Below are 18,343 nucleotides of genomic sequence, written 5' to 3'. Positions count from 1 at the left end.
CCTAAAGGATTCTATGATTCTGTAAGTGAAGTTCAATTCAATTCAGTTCATTTCATCATGGTAAGAAGTTACGATGTGACTTTATTTGCCCCTCGAGATGAGAACATAGTCTGTATGGGCTTTAAATATTGTATGTTCTAGCTATAAATATGGTGAAGACATCAACAGAAATATTCTAATTTAGTATATATAGAGTTTTCCAGTATATAATTTTCTCAAATTCTTAAGCTGTTTTAGTAAAAATAGCTACATTTGCAATGCATGTTGCTGAAAACAGAAGCAGGAAAAGCCCTAACATATACTTCCTTACATGCTATCTGTTTATAGAAGGAGAGAGACTCATGTCTTGTTGATTCTAGGTATTATGCAGTTGAGGCGATTTTACTACTGTCTTTGAGGTAAAGACACAAAATTTCATCTCTTCTTCTTTGTTTTTGAACAATTATTTGATTTTCAATAAAAGAGGGAAAAAGTTCAAATTTGAAAGCTGGAGTAATACACTTTCAAAGTCGTGCATGTAATACTGTTCTTTAATCTTTTATTCTGTTTTATTTTGGATCCATATTATGACAGTTTGCAGTTTCGTGATTGTATTCTGTTATTAACAAAGATTTCAACCATGGGAAAATTGTTTAATGAATGATGCAAAAGTGTGTAAAAGCTCAAATCAAGGTCAGTCAAAAGCATTTGGGGATTTAGGCCAAAGCTGTCAAATATTGAATACCATACCAAAGAAAATCAGGCAGGCACAACAGTCAAAAAGTTTTGTTTCAATATTTTCTGAAAAAGAACTGTGATATTTTACCATTTGCTGTGACACTTCACTTCAAAATCTGTTGCAGTTTTTCAGAATTAAAGAAGTCATCATTCAGGAAGGCCATGAAGTCCTCATGCATAGGAGGAAGCATCTGGTGCATGGGGATATTTATACCCTAATGCTTTTTCTGACTTTGAGTGCAAATATTTTGTACCAAATATTATCACAGAGTCATAAAATGGCTTAGATTGGAAGGGACCTTTAAAAGTCATCTAGTCAAACCCCGCCTTGCAATGAGCAGTGACAACTTTACCTAGATCAGGTTACTCAAAGCCCCGTCCAACCTGACCTTGAGTGTTTCCAGGCATGTGGATTCTGCCACCCCTTTGGGCAGCCTGTGCTAGTGTTTCACCACTCTCATAGTAAAAAATGTCTTCCTTGTATCTAGTCTGAAATTCTGATATTCACAGTTGCATTCTGCAAAAATATTTGCAAAGAACTTTGCATGCAGAGTCCAGTAGCGTCAGGTCTTTCCCTGGCTTTGGATCATTTCAGCAGTCATAAACACAGAATCACAGAACGTTAGGGGTGGGAAGGGACCTCCAGAGATCATAGAATCCAACCCCCCTGCCAGAGCAGGACCATCTAGTCTAGGGCAGCTCACACAGGAACACATCCAGATGGGTCTTAAAAGTCTCCAAGGTAGGAGACTCCACAGCCTCCTTTGGGAGCCTTTTCCAGTGCTCTGGAACCCTAACATTAAAGGAGTTCTTCCTCATGTTGAGGTGGAACTTCCTGGGCTCCAGAATGACACCTGATTAATATCTACATTTTAAGTCCCTCATGGAGTGATTTTCTTAAAGAAATCATATTTCCCAAGTAGTCAGGGAAGAGAAGTAGACACATCAATGTGCATGTGATCTCTCTCTGGAAAACCTTCCAGGCCAGATAGGAGACATTGACATTAGGCCCTTAAAAATCAGGAAAAGTGAAGTACTTTGAAAGCAAGGAGCCATACCAACAACTTTGTTTTTATTTTCCTCACAAGGGTTGATGAGGTTGACTAATGGCAGCAGTCATCTCATGGCCCTACATCATTTCAGCTTTGACAAAGAACAGAAATTAAGAATATAGAAGCAGCATGTGGCACAACAGGCGCATGCTTAGAGCTGTCCTTATCTCTCTCAGAGCAAGGTTATATCCACACAATGTCGTATACACAACCTGAGCTCGGTTCAAGGTAGCTAGTCTAATGAGCAGACACGTTGCAAAACTGCTCAGCTGGGTAAATACTGAGCTGTGGTTAGCCTGGCACCAAGCTTTGCGGTACCACACTTTCTTTCAAGCAAGTGCAGGGCTAATTCAAATATACCTATACCACATTAATCAAACACAGCACAACCAGCCGGTGGAAAGGGGCCCGGTCCTGCTGCACCCAGCGGTGCTGCAGCCGCGCCGGGGGCGCTGGGCGCAGTGCCGGGACCCACGGGTCAGGGGGGGTGTGAAGGGACTTGAATGCTTCCAGCAGAGGGCAACAAAGCTGGTGAGAGGGCTGGAAGGCACGTCCTGTGAGGAACACCTGAGGACTCTGGGCTTGCATAGTTGGGGGAAAGTAAGGCTGACGGTCAGCCTCATTCTGCAGCTTCCTGAGGACAGGAAGTGGAGAAGGAGGTGCTGGTTTCTTCTCCCTGGTATTCAGTGATAGGATGTGTGGGAAGATTTCAGAACTACATCAGGGAAGGTTCAGACTGGAAATAAGAAAGCATTAGGAAGGGTGGTCAAACACTGCAACAGGTTTCATAGAGAGCTGGTTGATGTCCCAGTGTTAAGGGGCATTTGGACAATGCTCTTAATAACACACTTACACTTTTGATCATCTCTGAAGTGGTCAGGCAGTTGGACTAGATTGTCATTGTAGGTCACTTCCAACTGAAATGGAACCAACCTCTCCTCTCCTCTCCTGACTCCACATGGTATGTGTGAGACTGGCACTAACACTTCTACACTGCACAGAAGAGAGCTTAACCCATCTTTCAAATTTGCCTTCCTGCAGGTATAGTCATCAACATGTAAGCACATGAGAAGAATTTAAATCTTGCCTCCTTGTTCATAAAGAACTGGAAGAAAAGTTAAATCATTCATTTAAAACACTGAGTTTCATTTTAACAGTATATTAGTCTGGCTTATGCCTTTGTTTAACGTGTCTCCTTCTCTCCCCTGCTGTTTTTTCTGACAGACCTTTTGCAGTGGCCACAAATTAGCAAGTGCAGATCACCTGAACTGGAGACATTTTCATGTTACTGGACTGATGGAAATTTTTATAACCACACAGCTCCAGGAACAATACAACTATTGTACATGAAAAGGTAATAATATGGAAAGAACAAAAGAAGGATGAAGAGGGGGCATGTATTTTCCTATGCTTGTTAGCTTGTTGCTGTTAATGTTTTGCTGTGGTATGAGCCATATTGGTTTTAAAGGCATAAATCTGTGGTTTAACTGCATATTTGTCAATGTCAACATTTTTTGTTAATTATTTAGCAATTTGCAACAGCAAGCATTACTTGGCAGATAATTACAAACATATTCTTACTAAATTTAGGTCCAGGTTGCAGAATCCGAAATTGAACACTATGTTGCTTGGGAAGAGTGTTTTTAATATGGAACTTCAGTTTATTCCTCACTAACTTTCAACTGTGAGATTTGTTGTATGTGTGCACAGGTGTGGAGTTAGGATACAAGCCCCTTTTACATTTTTATTGAAGTTTTTGTAACACTCCCATTGATCCGCTGATAGATTAAAGTCTGGAAGTGCAGGTCCAGGTGAAAAGGCTGATCTGAGACTAGGGATTACATTTCATTGGACCCAGTTCAATTCTGATTCACTTTCCACTTAAGCATTTGTAATTTTCTGGTTGTTACAATGATTAGCCTGAAAGAGGACGTAGACATTACCCCTAATGGCTATTAAGGAAGACAGGCATTTTGTTCACGGGAATAGGAGGATGTGTTTCTGTTCCATCTAATGTACTGGGTTTCAACCTTTTTGATCTGCACTTTCTACTGGCAATGATACATTTGCTTAGCAAACTTAAGCCAAACAGCAAGGCTGGCTTTCTTGCTTATTCTTCTGAGACCTCTCAGAAATACAGGGATGCAAGTTAAAACCACTGTTTAAATGTAAAGTTCAGCTGACAGTTGTCAGTGACATGTACCATGAGGGTGCTGACTGTAAAAATTAATTAATGATAAATCACTACCACATACGTTGAGCAGATCACATTTCATTTTTATCCTAGAAATAAGAATACTGCAATAAGAGATGTGGTTTGAACATCCACATTAAAAATATTTCTGCTCCAATGTGCAAGCAACATTGAAGGCTCAGGACTGAACACTCTCTAACCCAGTCTCCTACTTAACACAAGCCAGAGTATCTAACTACTTAACACCTTTATCAAGTCCTGCCTCTGGCAGGGCTACAGCATTTCCTTTAGAAAAATGTCTGTTCTCATCAGCTACACACAAGACTGGTGCTTAGTGGCAGAAACGCTTGCTACTCCATTTATGTAGCATCTGCCCTTTTACTTCTTAAGCACCCACTCCAGTATTGCAGTTTGCACTTGGCGTAATTGATTTAGCTTAATTCTCCTGTACAGTTTCAATGGCTCTTAGTAAGAAAAGGCATTTATGGTATATTTTTAACAAATGATGACTAATTTTTGAACAGATCCCTGTTTGTTCTGCCTTTGGTCTGAGAATATAGTACTGAGATAAACAGCAACAACAGATCTGTTTTCTAAAGTGACATCAGAAATACTGAATAAGTGTCTGTGTAGACTATAAGAATTTGATTGTTCCCAATTTGCTTTAATGGAAGACTCCTTTGGTTTTGAACCTGCTGAGTAGATTAAGCCTGGCTATACAAAAATGACACTACACAAGTCGCAGTGTTTCTCTGTCTGAGAGTTCACACCGTTCTTGACAACTCCACTAGTTTGTCTTTTTTAAGAGATTAAATAAATATGGTCTTTCCTGCTGCAAATCTTCTTTTTGCCAAGAACAGATATGAATTATTGAACAAAGTCAGAATGGAAAAAACGTAAGAGGTTTCTTGCTAGAAGTTCCAGGCTTCTTTTAGAAGTTTTGTATCTCAAGGAATTTAGCCCTTCCTCACTCACAGTGCTGTTTTTCTCTTCTCTTTATTCATACTGTGCAGTCCTGGGTTGGTTTGCACCAGGTTTCCTGCAGCATCCAACCTTGAACACTTTCCTATGTGAGCAATCACGGCTCCAGTGCCAAAATCCCCGTTCAGCTCCCCAGGGTAGTGCCCCCTGCCCTTGGCTCTGCAGGTGGTGCAGTACTGATCTGCCATAAGGACTGTTTTTCACAGTTTCCAGACCTCATTGTGTAAATGGGCATCATACCACAATTTAACTTTGCCTAAGCAGCAGTTGCTTAAATGCATGTCAACATACCTAAGTTTGTGCTTGTTGGTAGTTATCACCTGCTAGCAGAGCAAGATGTGCTCTCTGACTGTCCTTTTGGAAACAGCATCCAAAGCATAAGAATACCACTAACAGTACATGAGAACCTAAGCTCATTTATGTAGGTTGCTAGGACAGTGGTTTGGTTTCACTGTGCATCGCAGCCATTATTGACATATTTTTTCTTACTTCATCAACTTTATGACTTATCAACAATGTGTCTTGTAACATCTCTAATTTCTACCTTGTACGATCTATAAATCTCTCTCTGCTGTATATTACATTTTTGTTGTCATTCTAGGAATGATGAAGACTGGAAAGAATGCCCTGATTATATCACTGCAGGAGAAAACAGCTGTTATTTCAACACGTCCTACACCTCTATTTGGATACCGTATTGTGTTAAGCTTGCCAATAAAGATGAAGTGTTTGACGAAAAATGTTTCAGCGTTGATGAAATAGGTATGCTTCCGTTACACATTTTACCTCTACATTTTGATATCACTATAGGTGTGGTGCTATACACTTTCATGTTACTCGTACCATGTTTAGATTTTCCCATTCAAAAAGGTTAGCTTCTAAAAAATACAATATTTAGGAAGGGATTTGGTTTTGTAACATATGTAACGTGATCCAGAAAATACTGCCCAGACTGGAAAAAAGCTGAAAGGATAAAAGCAAATATGTGGTTTCTCTTTCCAAATACCAGTTGTCTCCCAAGTGTGTGCAGATGAGCTTGTGTTTGGTGTCAGTTTGAGCCCATCTAATGGATGCTACATGCCCTTGTTCAGCATGAGCAAGGATGATGTTAAAATCTTGATTCTGCAAAGTTCTGGAACCAAACAGTTTTTTGTTCCTGCATCAACACTAGGCTACAGAATTAAGATGTTCAGCGTTCCTCAGCTAGAATTTGTATTTATTACATTATGAATTGAGACTGTCTGGGGCTTTGCAGATGTTATTGCACTGCAGAGCAGTGGTGTATATATACACAATTAATTTATTCCTGCAAGTTACTAGGATACCTACTGCTCTCTTTTCTTCTGCTGAGCAAAATTAGATTAATTTTTCAGATGTCATAGTTTTCCAATCTACTTCTGTGTTACTACAATTATTGCTTTTATTTCTAGTGAGAACTCTAAATTTTGATGGAGAATTGATTATGTCTTAGTGTTTTGTAAGTTGCTTTTGGGGAATGTAGCATAATAGGTAATGCATTCTTAGTCTTTACTAATCATTCAGGTGAGGTTTCTGTAGACCATGTCTACTGCCAATAGCAGGGTGCATTGCTGTTACCAAACTTGTACTGACTATGTCTTTCACTTAGAGGTTTAGATTTTAAACAGCAAATAAGTGGTTAATATGCTTTTTTAGTCCTGAAATCATTTAACAGTGTGTAGTAAGAATGATCATTTCACAATGAAAACCGGCTGTTTTATTCCAAATACTCTGTTTAAACAGTACTGCCAGACCCCCCTGTCCATCTTAACTGGACTCTGCTAAATACTAGTCAAACTGGGATCCATGGGGATATTCAAGTAAGATGGGATCCACCACCAACAGCAGATGTTCAGAAGGGATGGATTACTCTGGAGTATGAATTGCAGTACAAAGAAGTTAATGAGACAAAATGGAAGGAGGTATGAAGCAAATATTTATTATACAGTAGTCGTAGTAAGTACAGTGCAGGCTTGTTCTGTCCCTAACACTTCTGTACTACTATGGAGAGCAATGTTTGTAATTGCTAATTAGATGATACCTTAAGTCTTAAACAATATACCCATAGTCTTCTGATGTTTTCTAGCAAACACTGTAATTTTAAGTTTCAAGATATGTGTCATGCAGGATAATAATAAGAAACACTGAAACAGAATCATGGAATTGCTTAGGTTGGAAAGGACCTTTAAGATCATCAAATCCAACCATTAATCAGACTCTACCAAGTCCACTGGTAAACCACGTCCATGAGCACCTTATCTACACGACTCCCATTTTTTCCTAATATCCAAACTAAACCTCCCCTGGTGCCTCTTGAGGCCATTTCCTTTTGTCCTATTGCTTATTACTTGTGAATAATCCCCGTGTTAGATTAGAAAGTATAGCAATAGTCACATATATGCAAGATTTTTCAACAAAATACTGTTTTTCTATTGTTTTCCTAAACCTCAGATATTTGAAACAGTGTGTGCTATTTTTAGTAGATAGAACAGGAATATTTTGGTTAGAAAATGTCATCATATCAGTCCAGATTTTTCAGGGTACCTGTAATGTTCTAGTGTTTCTAATCATCCTTTCAGTACATTTAAAACAAAAAAATTAAAAAAGAAAATAAAAGAAAAAGGATGAAAAGCTTTGAGTTATAATTTTAAATTTGATACAATAAGCAAATAAAAACAATGCCACACACTTAAGACTTACAGATTTCATACCAGACAGCAAAGGGAAATTTGTGACTATATGCATAGTCCATCAAGGTATAAAATATATGTACCCCAAACCTTTTTAAGTTTCCTTTTTGCAAATCATTTAACTTCTCCTGTGGTTAGTTTTCCTATTATGAGGAATAAATTGTAGCCAGCTTACCTGATTGCATAGGTAAGCATAGGCTAAGTGCTGGTGTGTTGTGGCTGATTTGCACATGGAGAACTCTTCCTGGATACCCATTCAATGCAGTAAGAACATAATCTCTGGGCAGAAACCCTCCTTTGCTTCCTTATTAATAAGAACAAGTTAACTGACAGAAGGAAAACATACAATACTGCTACGAATTTGTCTTAATCTACAGAAGGCAAATTCATCAATTGAAACATAGTCAAACAGGTTTTCTTCATTTGTCAAAGTCCTTGGACCCCTCCTCACCTCTGATCCTTCTCATGTTAGCATTCTCTGTTTATCCTACTCCTTATTAGTAAGTCTGCAGCCAGAGAGGCCTGCAATGTCTATTTGTTTTTCCTAATACTTGTCTGAAATTCTCTCTACACAGTTTTAAGATACACTTCCTGTATAGCCTCTATATTTTAAAGCCTATGAAATGAGTTAAGTTTAGACAGTAAATCGATACTCCTTAAGAACTTGAAAAACCGTCAAAGTATTTATGGGATTTACAGAAGCGGGTAGTATGCACATTTTTTGTTTTGTATTGTTTTGTTTTTCATAAGCTTTTAGGTACTGATCGTACAAATACCCTAATAAAACTTTGTTCTTGCTCTAGTACCATCAGTAATTCCAGCATGGCTTGAGTTCTTCTCAGGAAAGCAAAAGTTTGAAGAACGGTGTGTCTTCTTTCCTTAAACAGATAAAGAATTGGGGAATACTGTACTTGCTTCAAGAAAAACAGTATTACAGATTATGTTGCACTGTAGCTGTACATATTGTTTGTTATTGTGCCTTTCAGCTTAAAAGGACAAATATTGCATAATACACTGAGACACTATGAGGGCACAAAAGAGAACTTTCTGAACAAAGCCTTGTGACCTCAGATAACAGCAAAACTCTGATTAATAGCACTGGAGCAACAGTTTCACTCTTAGCATTCTTTACCACAAATATCTTCTGTAGTGATTGTTGAAGCAGTAAAAAGTTACTTGTCTAGTTATAATGTTATTACTAGTACTATTAAAGGATAATCTTTGACTGCTCAAATGTATACCATAATGCTTTGTACATATAGCTAATACAAAACACTGATACAAAATATAATTTATAGTGTTTAAATTGTATTAAGTCTCCTTTACTAAGGCTTTTTTGTAATTTCTGTAGATGTTTTTGGATGAACCTGTTTGCTTTTCATGTATAGCATTTATTTTTATTAATCCTTTTACTAGCTGAAAATAGATAATTTATAATTTGAAAGAGGACTAAAACATTAACTAGTACATTATAATAACAGTAAGTTATAGTGATAAGAGGATCAAAATTGTTTTCTGAGAGACTTCCTAAAAGCAATAAAATCCCCACCCTCTCATATAGTGGGTGTTCACAAGACAGAGCCAAATGTAATCTGGCTCACAGTTTGAATAAGTATCATCATTGTTATTAGCTCCTTGCTGAGTATCTTTAAAGTTCTACTCTCTTTTCTTGAGGTATTGCCCATTACATTCACTAGACTAAAATTCTGTCCCCTCTGAGTTTACTCATCGTGACTAGCAATAGCAGCACAGACCCTGTGAGGCTGATGGGTTTTTCAAACAAGGGGTGAAAACACACATCATCTGAGAAATAGTGAGGAATGATGACTTCCTAGTGCCTAAAAATGTACATGTGGATGGGGAATCTTGAAAGTCTGATTTTCCTTTAGTGCTTCATTGTATTTTAAAGTAGCCTGATCTTCTGACTTATTGGGGGACGGAACCTCCCCTGGTGCCTCTTGCAAAAAAAAAACCAAAAAAAAAACCCAAAAAAAAAAAAAAAAAACCAAAAAAAAAAAAAAAACACCCACACACCAACCCAGGCTCAGATCCAGTTGACATGGGATGGAAGTGGTGATCCCAGCACAGTCCTCAGTGAAGAGGGGTAGTAGACCCAGGGGAACTCTGCTGGCTTTCATTCTCTTGTTGATTTTGTATTCTGGAAAAGGTGCGTTTGATGCTACAGTGAAGCACACTTAAGGTGGGGAAGCATGGAGTACTAATTCCAGAGCTGAGGAGTGTCATGTCTGCACAGCACTGTGGCTGAAATACAGAGTTTACTAGTTTGAGGAATACCAAACTCATCTCCCTCCACTGCACTGGATATACAGCCTAATACCTCCACATGTTGTATGGGTGCCCAAACCATGTGCTTTGCCTACCTTTGAGCCTTTTCCTGGCACTGCCCATCTTGCAGTTTTCACCATTTTTCTATTAAAGGTGGTGAAAGCCATTGCCTTGGTTGCTGTGTTGCCAGTTGTGCCTAGGCCAGGCTCTGCCTGTGGTGCCCCTGTCCCAGTGGACACTCTCAGTGTCCCAGGGGCTCTCGCTGGCTAGTGACGAAGAGTTGCTCACAGTCTGTGTTGTCCCCCTGTTGCAGGGCCAGGCTCGGGCAGGCAGTGCAATCACACAGCTCAGCATGACAGCAGGTTTGTTACACGACTCCTCAGTATGGCAATCGCAGGCACCAGTCTGTGCACACTGACTGAACAGCATGCACCAAGTCCAGCAACACAGCGGTCTGGTTCCCAGCTCCCCTTCACATGCTTTCAGTGAGGCTGCTATATGGTGTCATGCCTTTCATTAGTTATCTTTTATCATGTCTCTCTCATATGACTTTTAACTGATTTAGCCCTTCTGACAGGTGCTGTTGATCTATTCAGTTCATGCTCAGCCTCCCCCAGTCTATACATCTTGCTCCATCTGGGTGTCTTAGAGAACATTTTGTTAGTTCATTGACAGACTAGAAACATCCTGCCCGTTAATCAATTACCTGTTCTTCAGCAGCTCTTTCAGGTTCACAGGTACACTAATTTTACCTCATATTTTTCAGGGCTCTAATTTAGCCTGTGTACTGCTTTTTCCAAGTGACAGCATTATAATAAGGTACATAAAATTCAGTGTGATCCAGCATCCTTAAGAATCTCCAGTATTCATCTCAGAAAAAAGGAAACAAAACAAAACAAATAATAAAAAATCTTAGTTATAAAACCTTAGTGTACTCTTTCTTTGTGGCTTCAATAGCACAAAATAAGTATATATTGTATTCCCTTCCCAACACTTTCCTACTGGATAGTCTGCACATGTTTAAAACCGTTGTGGTGTAGAGCAGTGGTTCTCCAACTGGTTCTTACACTCAGCCCCTAGCAGAGAAAGCTGTCAGTCTGGGATCACTGCCTCCTCCAAAATCTGACTGGTTGGTTCTCAGAACGCTTGAGTGTGGAGCAGCCAGGGATCAGAGAACTCCACAGATTTAAGCTACCAACAGAATGTGTCTCAAATGTAGGTTACATAGCTACAGTGATTATAGGATTGTGTTGTCGAAGCTTCCTTCAAATCCCTGGTGGCTGCCTTTTTTCTAGGTGTTTTAGTTCTTAGACTATGAGGAATTTTGACCCTATGATTCTGAAGTAAAAGTAGAATATAACATCTGCCACATAGATTTCTATTTTGAACATATTTTCCTTATTTTTATATACTTTTGTTGGGCTGTTTGACCTAAAATACATATTCTTACAGGAGTAATAGAAGAGAGAGCTTTCACACATTAAGACCTCTAATGTGGCTTCTTACGTAGTTTGATATGCTGCATATCAAAGAATGATGCAGTTAATAGACATCTCAAGACCAAAAATCTGATGCCAGCTCGCAGAGTCTCCACTATCACATTTTATATATAGTTGAAGATTTTGGGAGCTATGCAGTGTTCCCCAAATAAATACATATGTAAGATGTAATACGTCTGGTTAGAAGACCTTTAAATCATCCTTCTTTTTAAAATTAATTCTGAAGTGGAGATTGCACTAGTTTTAAAACTCCAATATTATTTTAACAAGGTTTTTGGCATTGTCAAATCAGTACTGTTGTGTTACAACAGTAAAAAGGATTTGCAGCTTCTTAAGATCAGTGGGAGCTATTCACCCTATCTGCTTCTCTCATAGAACTGGGGGAAGCTGCCATTCTTCACTGACTGTATTTACAGAGAGCTTGGATTCTCTGTGTTTGGTCCCCTGAATCACAGCAAAGCCTGATGGCTAATAAGTCAAAACTAAACGGTGTGAATTTTCTCTGAACTCTTTTCATGGTATCCTTCCAATTCCAGGTAGCCAAAACACCTTCAAGTCTTCATTTCTGTAATCAGGAAGCAGTGTAAAATTGCCAGTACAAGTCAAACAAATAAATCAGTCTTTCTGTCTTTACAGTTAGAACCCAGGATCTCAACAGTGGTTCCACTATACTCTCTGAAGATGGGAAGAGATTATGAGATACGAGTCCGATCAAGACAACGCACCTCTGAAAAATTTGGGGAGTTCAGTGAAATCCTTTATGTATCTTTTTCTCAAATAGGCATTGAATTTATTCACTGTGCTGAAGGTAAATAAGTAAAGTGCAGCAAAGTGTTTTTATGCCATCTTTTTGGTGTTGTTTTCTTTTTCTCCCTACCATTGATGTTGTATGCTTGAACAGATTGATAATTGAGCCTACTACATGAAAATAATTTGATAAGGTTGAGAATGTACAATTTCCATATACAAGTTCATAAGTAAACTCAGCAACACTGTTTCACCACTCATTAGACAGCAAAAATACAGATAGCTTTAAGAATCAGAAATAATACCTGCTGTTGTACATCATCACCTAAAATGAGCACTCCAGTAGTGAAGAGAAGTCCCTTCTACTGAAGTGTTACACTGCTGGCTGTTTGTTATCACAATGACATGCTTTTCTGATTTGCCTGATACTGTCAAGGACAGCGAGTGTTTTTCTGTTTCTTACTTCTGTCTTGTACTTGTTTTTAAAATGCTTGTTAAAGACAGAACTAAATAAGCACCACATTTTTTTCTCTTAAAAGTATGAGACAGTGCCTTTTCCTAAAGCATTCTCAGGTCTGAGCTACTGAATTAACTCACTGTCATGACAAGGAGTTACCAGTTCTCCATTAAAATAGGGATCTAGCACAGACATATCTGGATAGGACTTACACCTGAAAACACAGGCTAAAATCACTACCTGTTAATTTTTTTTTTCCTTAAAAGTATGTCTATTTATGCTCATATATAGAATTCTAAAGCTTTCTGCCCAATATTGCTTGGCCCAAAAAATGAGTGATGTTTGAATGGAAAACTTAAGATTGGGAACAAATGAGAAGAATCTAAGACTACAGCCAGAATAAATTTCTCTATATTTTGTATTCTACAATGTCAGCTTAAGTATAATGGAATTGTCAGTATTTAAAAGATAGAATATTTGATTTATCAGCATTGGTCTTCATTCCTACCAGATAGTGTTTCTGAATGACCTAAATTCTTTGTAGCTACCTGCAAGGTAACTAAAAAGTGAGAACTATTTTCTTTTTTCAGCTGATGCTTCACAACATAATTGCCTGCACTTAGATCTTGCTCATATTTGAAAAATCAGTCTGTTTTTGCAAAGAGTCTCAGTGGACTCACCGATGCAGTAGGTAAAGTACTGAGACCAAAGGGGTGTTTTTATTTCTGTTTAACAGAAAACTTTCACATTTAAGTTGCTAAAAATTCTCCTATCAGCTTTTACCATTTTGGAATCCTTAGGCAGTGGAAGAGAAGGCTGAAATTAAAGCCACAACAGAGATGCAGATTCCTGCTAACATGATTTTGTTCTCTTGTTTCAGAAATTGAGTTTCCATGGTTCTTAGTCGTTACCTTCGGAGCATGTGGGCTGGCCATAACGGTGTTCTTAATCCTGCTGTCTAAACAACCAAGGTAGAGAGTTTTTATTTGTTAGGTTTTATGCATCTGTAGCTTAAAAAACTGTTTCAAATCTGGGGGACCAGAAACTATTTTGGGAATTGTTCTCCATTCTCATAAGCTAGATGGACTCTTGCATACATAGGTACTGGGTCTTCAGCAGTAGGAATCTGATTATATTGACAACTCCCCTTCCTTTTGGATTTCAGACCATTTTCCTGTACAGTCTTTACATAAATAATTTACTTAAGCTTTGCTGGGGATTCTTTTTTTTTTAATACATTCAGATTTTGTAAATACTGTTTGTACATAGTGTTCAAAAGTTTGACACAAGCATATATCTATTTTGTTGTTGTTGTTGTTGTTCTTGGGCTGTTCCACTCACCTTTGACTGTATCTGAAAGAGCTTGAGTCATAGGGGAGTATTTGGTCTCTGGGTAGACTGCAGCTTCTATAAATAACGGGAATAAAATAACACAGAGCAAAGGATTGTGTCGTTTATAAAAATGAAACAACACATACATAAAAATGACAAAGCAGTCTCAAAGTGAATTCATCTCCCAAGATGTGTGTTCAGAGATAGGTTGTGGCAGCACAGTTCAGCTCGGATGTCGTGCCAGTGCTGCCGTCGAGCAGCACCAGGGTCAGGTCCCAGTGTGCACACACGTGTTCTCAGGGGCCTCGTGTATATTCTTTGAAAATGAACACCGAAGCATTTTGCACATACCAGTAAAAGGTCAAGTCATTGAAATGAAAACAATATGGTGCAGTTGGAGCAGCTTTAAAAAAATCATGTAAGCAAGCAGCATCGTGCTTTGGCAGAGCTTGATTTAACGAAGCCACTCCCTGCAAGAGCATCCTGGTGGCAGAGTTAAGAGGAAGGCTCCTGATGCAATGCATCAGAAGAGCTTGGTGTGCTGGACTGGAGCAAGAACAACTCATACATGTGACCAGGAGCTCACTAAAGTCAGCACGCCGTGCGAGGAGTGCCTTGGTCACATAGGATATGTCTCTGATCAGGGCTTATTAATATCATCCATGCTATTAGGACTGCTGGAGGATGCTGTTCTCCATGGAGGACCCTTCATCTGAAAAATTATTCTGGACCCGTGGGTCTGCACCAGTTCGAAGAAGGTGCAGAGGGTGGTGGGAGTGGCAATGTATTTTGCAGAGGAGCAGGCTGCATGGATTTCCTATAGTAAGAGATAGCAAGACTGTTTCCTCTTGTATCTGAAAAGATACCAGTTCACATTTTCCTCAATTCTGAGTTCACAAGGTATGAACCAAGCTCCCTAGGACAGATGCCCTAGTGTTAGACCATAGTCTTGTGGAGCTGAGATGTAGGTTTGAATTATGCGAGACCAAGAAAGGAATAGAGTGTAGTTCTCTCTCTTGAATGATTTCTCTAGTCAGCAAGTGGTAAAATTGTTTGTTTCTTTAGAAACAGTGCCCAGTCCCACCACAATAGCTGATTTATGGATTCCACTGAAACTGGAAGTCTTAAACTGGTAGCCTGAGAGCCAAGCCAGTGCACAGCTAACACAGCCCCTCCAGGGATTAGGAGGACAGTTACTGGATTTCTGGTTCTCACTGAGGCTTGCTGGGCAGAACTTTGAGAGTCTGCCAAAACCAAAAACAGCTGGGGAATTTGGGCCTTCCATAGTTAAGCAAAAGGTGCCGAAATTTCTCCACAGCGCTCCCTGAGACTCCTCTGGTTCCCTCTGGACCTCATCAACGTCACTAACAATGCAGCAAAACTAATATTTGTATTTGGATCTACAATTCCCATAATTTACTTTCTAAAATAAGCAAGTAACCCAGTATAAAGAGAATGTTGAGTTTTGCTTTTTGGAACTACAGTTTATCCATTAGCAAAAGAAGCTGGGAGGTAAAATGGAGGAGATAGGCATGACCTGTTATTGTTGGATTGTTATTAATGGAAAATAATCCATCTATTTTGGTTCTCTTTTTTTTCTTTTTTTTCTTTTTTTTGTCCCTTCAAAGAATTAGAAATTCACTTTATGCAAGATTAGACTAGTATTATTTCCACAGTATGTACATGCATAAGCAAGTTACTAGTCCTAGCTCAATAAGGGTAAAACCCTGTTATTATTATATATTACTTGTTATGTTAATAATTCAGAAACCAGAAGCGTCATAGAGATGGCAGAATACCAGCTTAAATTGTTGCAGTTGTGTTTCTGTTTTATTTATTAGTTCTACAGTAATTCACTCTTTTCCCTACCTCCCTTTTTCTATTCTTCTATTTAAATTTATTTGGCTTGTGCAAGACTGCTGTGTCCCAGAAAAAGAAATCTGGGTAAAGTCAGTCTGCACACTGATGCTTCTATCAGGGTGCTTTGAATATTATCTAAAAAGGAAAACTGTTGACAGAGCTCTGTTTCTTTAGAGCATTAAACTATCAAAGACCAGACTCCAAAATGGATTCCTACATAAATATATGGGATTTCAATAAGGAACACTGCAGAAAACTTTGGTTTTTATTTGCAGTGAGAGAAAACAATCATTCTTTGCCTTAGGAGTATGTGAAATTGAATCTACAAACATATCAGTTTTTAAGTGATTAAGTATAAATGCAGTGTAACGCTGTCTTCTTTCTAACTTCCTCAAACAGGTCCACTGTCAATTAAAAGTCATCATTTATTTTTTCCAGGTTAAAAATGCTGATTTTTCCTCCTGTGCCAGTTCCAAAGATTAAAGGGATTGACCCAGACCTCTTGAAGGTAATACTGTGCTCTAAAATCTATGGTGGGAATCATTTTAGTAGTAGCAGGTGACAATCCTTGTCCCAGACAGAAAAATTTTGAAGGAAAAAATTATATTTGGAAAGTATTACATCAGCTACAGTTACCTTTCCTTAAGTTAACGTCCTAAAAAGCTCAAGCATTTTTACAATTTCCTTTAAAACATTCATTTTTTCTTGTTTTATAGAAAGGAAAGCTAGATGAAGTAAATTCAATCTTAGCCAGCCATGACAACTACAAGACACAGTTATACAATGACGACTTGTGGGTTGAGTTTATTGAGCTGGACATAGAAGACCCTGATGAGAAGAGCAGAGTCTCAGATACCAACAGGCTCCTGAGTGAAGATCATCTGAAATCACACAACTGCTTGGGAGCAAAGGATGACGATTCTGGGCGGGCCAGTTGTTGCGAACCAGATATTCCAGAGACAGACTTCAGTGCAAGCGACACGTGTGATGCCATCTCTGATATCGATCAGTTCAAAAAGGTAGCCGAAAAAGAAGATCTCTTGTGCCTTGATAGGAAAGATGGTGACGATGAGCCACTTCCAAGCCTTGCCAACGCAGACTCCCAACGGCCTCATACGAGTACTCGGTCCGAGAACAGGCATCCGTGGCCACCTTTTGCAGGCAGCATCGACTCGGCTGGCCCGTCAGTCCATACCCAGCTAAGTGCCCAGAGTTCACTGGCAAACACTGACTTCTACGCGCAAGTGAGTGATATTACTCCAGCAGGCAGTGTTGTACTTTCACCGGGGCAGAAGTCCAAGGCAGGGAGAGCACAATGTGAAGGCTGCAGAGAACAAAACTTCACGGTGGACAACGCCTATTTCTGCGAGGCAGATGTGAAGAAGTGTATTGCTGTGACTTCCCACGAAGAGGAGGAGCCGCGTGTCCAGGAGCAAAGCTGCGTCGAGGACGCTTACTTCACCACAGAGAGCCTTACCACTGCTGGAGTCGGCCTGGGAGCCTCAGCACCAGAAACCCCAAGCTCAGAGGTGCCTGTCCCAGACTATACATCCATTCATATCGTTCACTCTCCACAAGGCCTTGTGCTCAATGCAACTGCACTGCCTGTGCCGGACAAGGAATTCAACGTGTCTTGTGGTGGCTACGTGAGCACAGACCAGCTGAACAAAATCATGCCGTAGCTCTTCTTTGACGAGGTGTGTGCAGTGTTTCACAGCAAAGAGTCAGCTCGGGCTTGTATGCCGAAACCAAAATGAAGTCTAAAAGTTTATCGTGGTTCTTATAATTCTATCTGAAGTGTTGCAACGTGAAATATTCATCCAAATATTCCTATTGTGTTCTGTAAATATTATCTATTAATTTGTCTTGAGACTGTTTTACTAGCAGTGACTGTCTTGTTCTTGTGAGTGTTGATTTTTGTGATACTGAACATTGAAATTACTATGTTTAATGTACAGTAAATCATGCATTTTTGATACAGCTAAAAATCAGGTGGTTTAAAGTTTAAGAATTTAGTAAAAACCGTGCTGCTGGCAGAGATCTTTATATCAATAATTGGGAACTGAACATAGGTGAAAAAAAAAACAAAGGTAGCTTGAATAAATAACACATCTATTTCAATTTATACAAATTAATAAAATATATTTTAATATTCTAGTCACAGAAACATAAACATTTTCTATTGAACTACAGGCCGTAGTTCAGTTATGATGACCCATCTAAGGAATGTTATTGCTGCAATCTTAAAAAGGAGTTTTCTGTTTTATAAAAGTTTTGTTCACAGCAAAAACTAAAAACAGATTTTTACAGAGCTATTTTATACCTCCAAAGAAACTTGTAGAGAAATTTTGAAATATTGTAGAGACTTAGAGCGACTGATTCTATTTCTTTGCTATGGAAACTAATATAGAAATATACATTCAATTTAAAGTTTTGTACAAAACTTGAAAATATACAAAATATTTGGGCAAATTATTATGATGTTCATCAGATTCTAGTTACTGCTAACA

At 38.9% G+C, this 18,343-nt stretch overlaps 1 protein-coding gene across 1 annotated transcript; it reads left to right on the top strand.

Annotated features, from left to right (window-relative positions):
• Positions 1-2,991: 2,991 nt before the first annotated feature.
• Positions 2,992-17,993, top strand: GHR (growth hormone receptor). The gene is made up of 7 exons (XM_008943468.1): positions 2,992-3,123; positions 5,546-5,706; positions 6,706-6,884; positions 12,074-12,245; positions 13,522-13,612; positions 16,272-16,341; positions 16,550-17,993. The coding sequence occupies exons 1-7, from the start codon at positions 3,116-3,118 to the stop codon at positions 17,513-17,515; spliced, it is 1,647 nt and encodes a 548-aa protein (XP_008941716.1). The 5' UTR covers positions 2,992-3,115; the 3' UTR covers positions 17,516-17,993.
• The last annotated feature ends 350 nt before the right edge of the window (positions 17,994-18,343 follow it).

Source organism: Merops nubicus, unplaced genomic scaffold, assembly GCF_000691845.1.
Source record: "Merops nubicus isolate BGI_N331 unplaced genomic scaffold, ASM69184v1 scaffold17107, whole genome shotgun sequence".
NCBI lineage: Eukaryota > Metazoa > Chordata > Aves > Coraciiformes > Meropidae > Merops > Merops nubicus.
This window is presented reverse-complemented; position numbering and strand designations above follow the sequence as displayed.

Excerpts from the sequence above, each read along its gene's own strand:
- GHR (XM_008943468.1), top strand. Across the intron at positions 5,707-6,705 it reads TTTCAGCGTTGATGAAATAG|TACTGCCAGACCCCCCTGTC; the intron begins GTATGCTTCCGT and ends CTGTTTAAACAG. Across the intron at positions 6,885-12,073 it reads ATGAGACAAAATGGAAGGAG|TTAGAACCCAGGATCTCAAC; the intron begins GTATGAAGCAAA and ends CTGTCTTTACAG.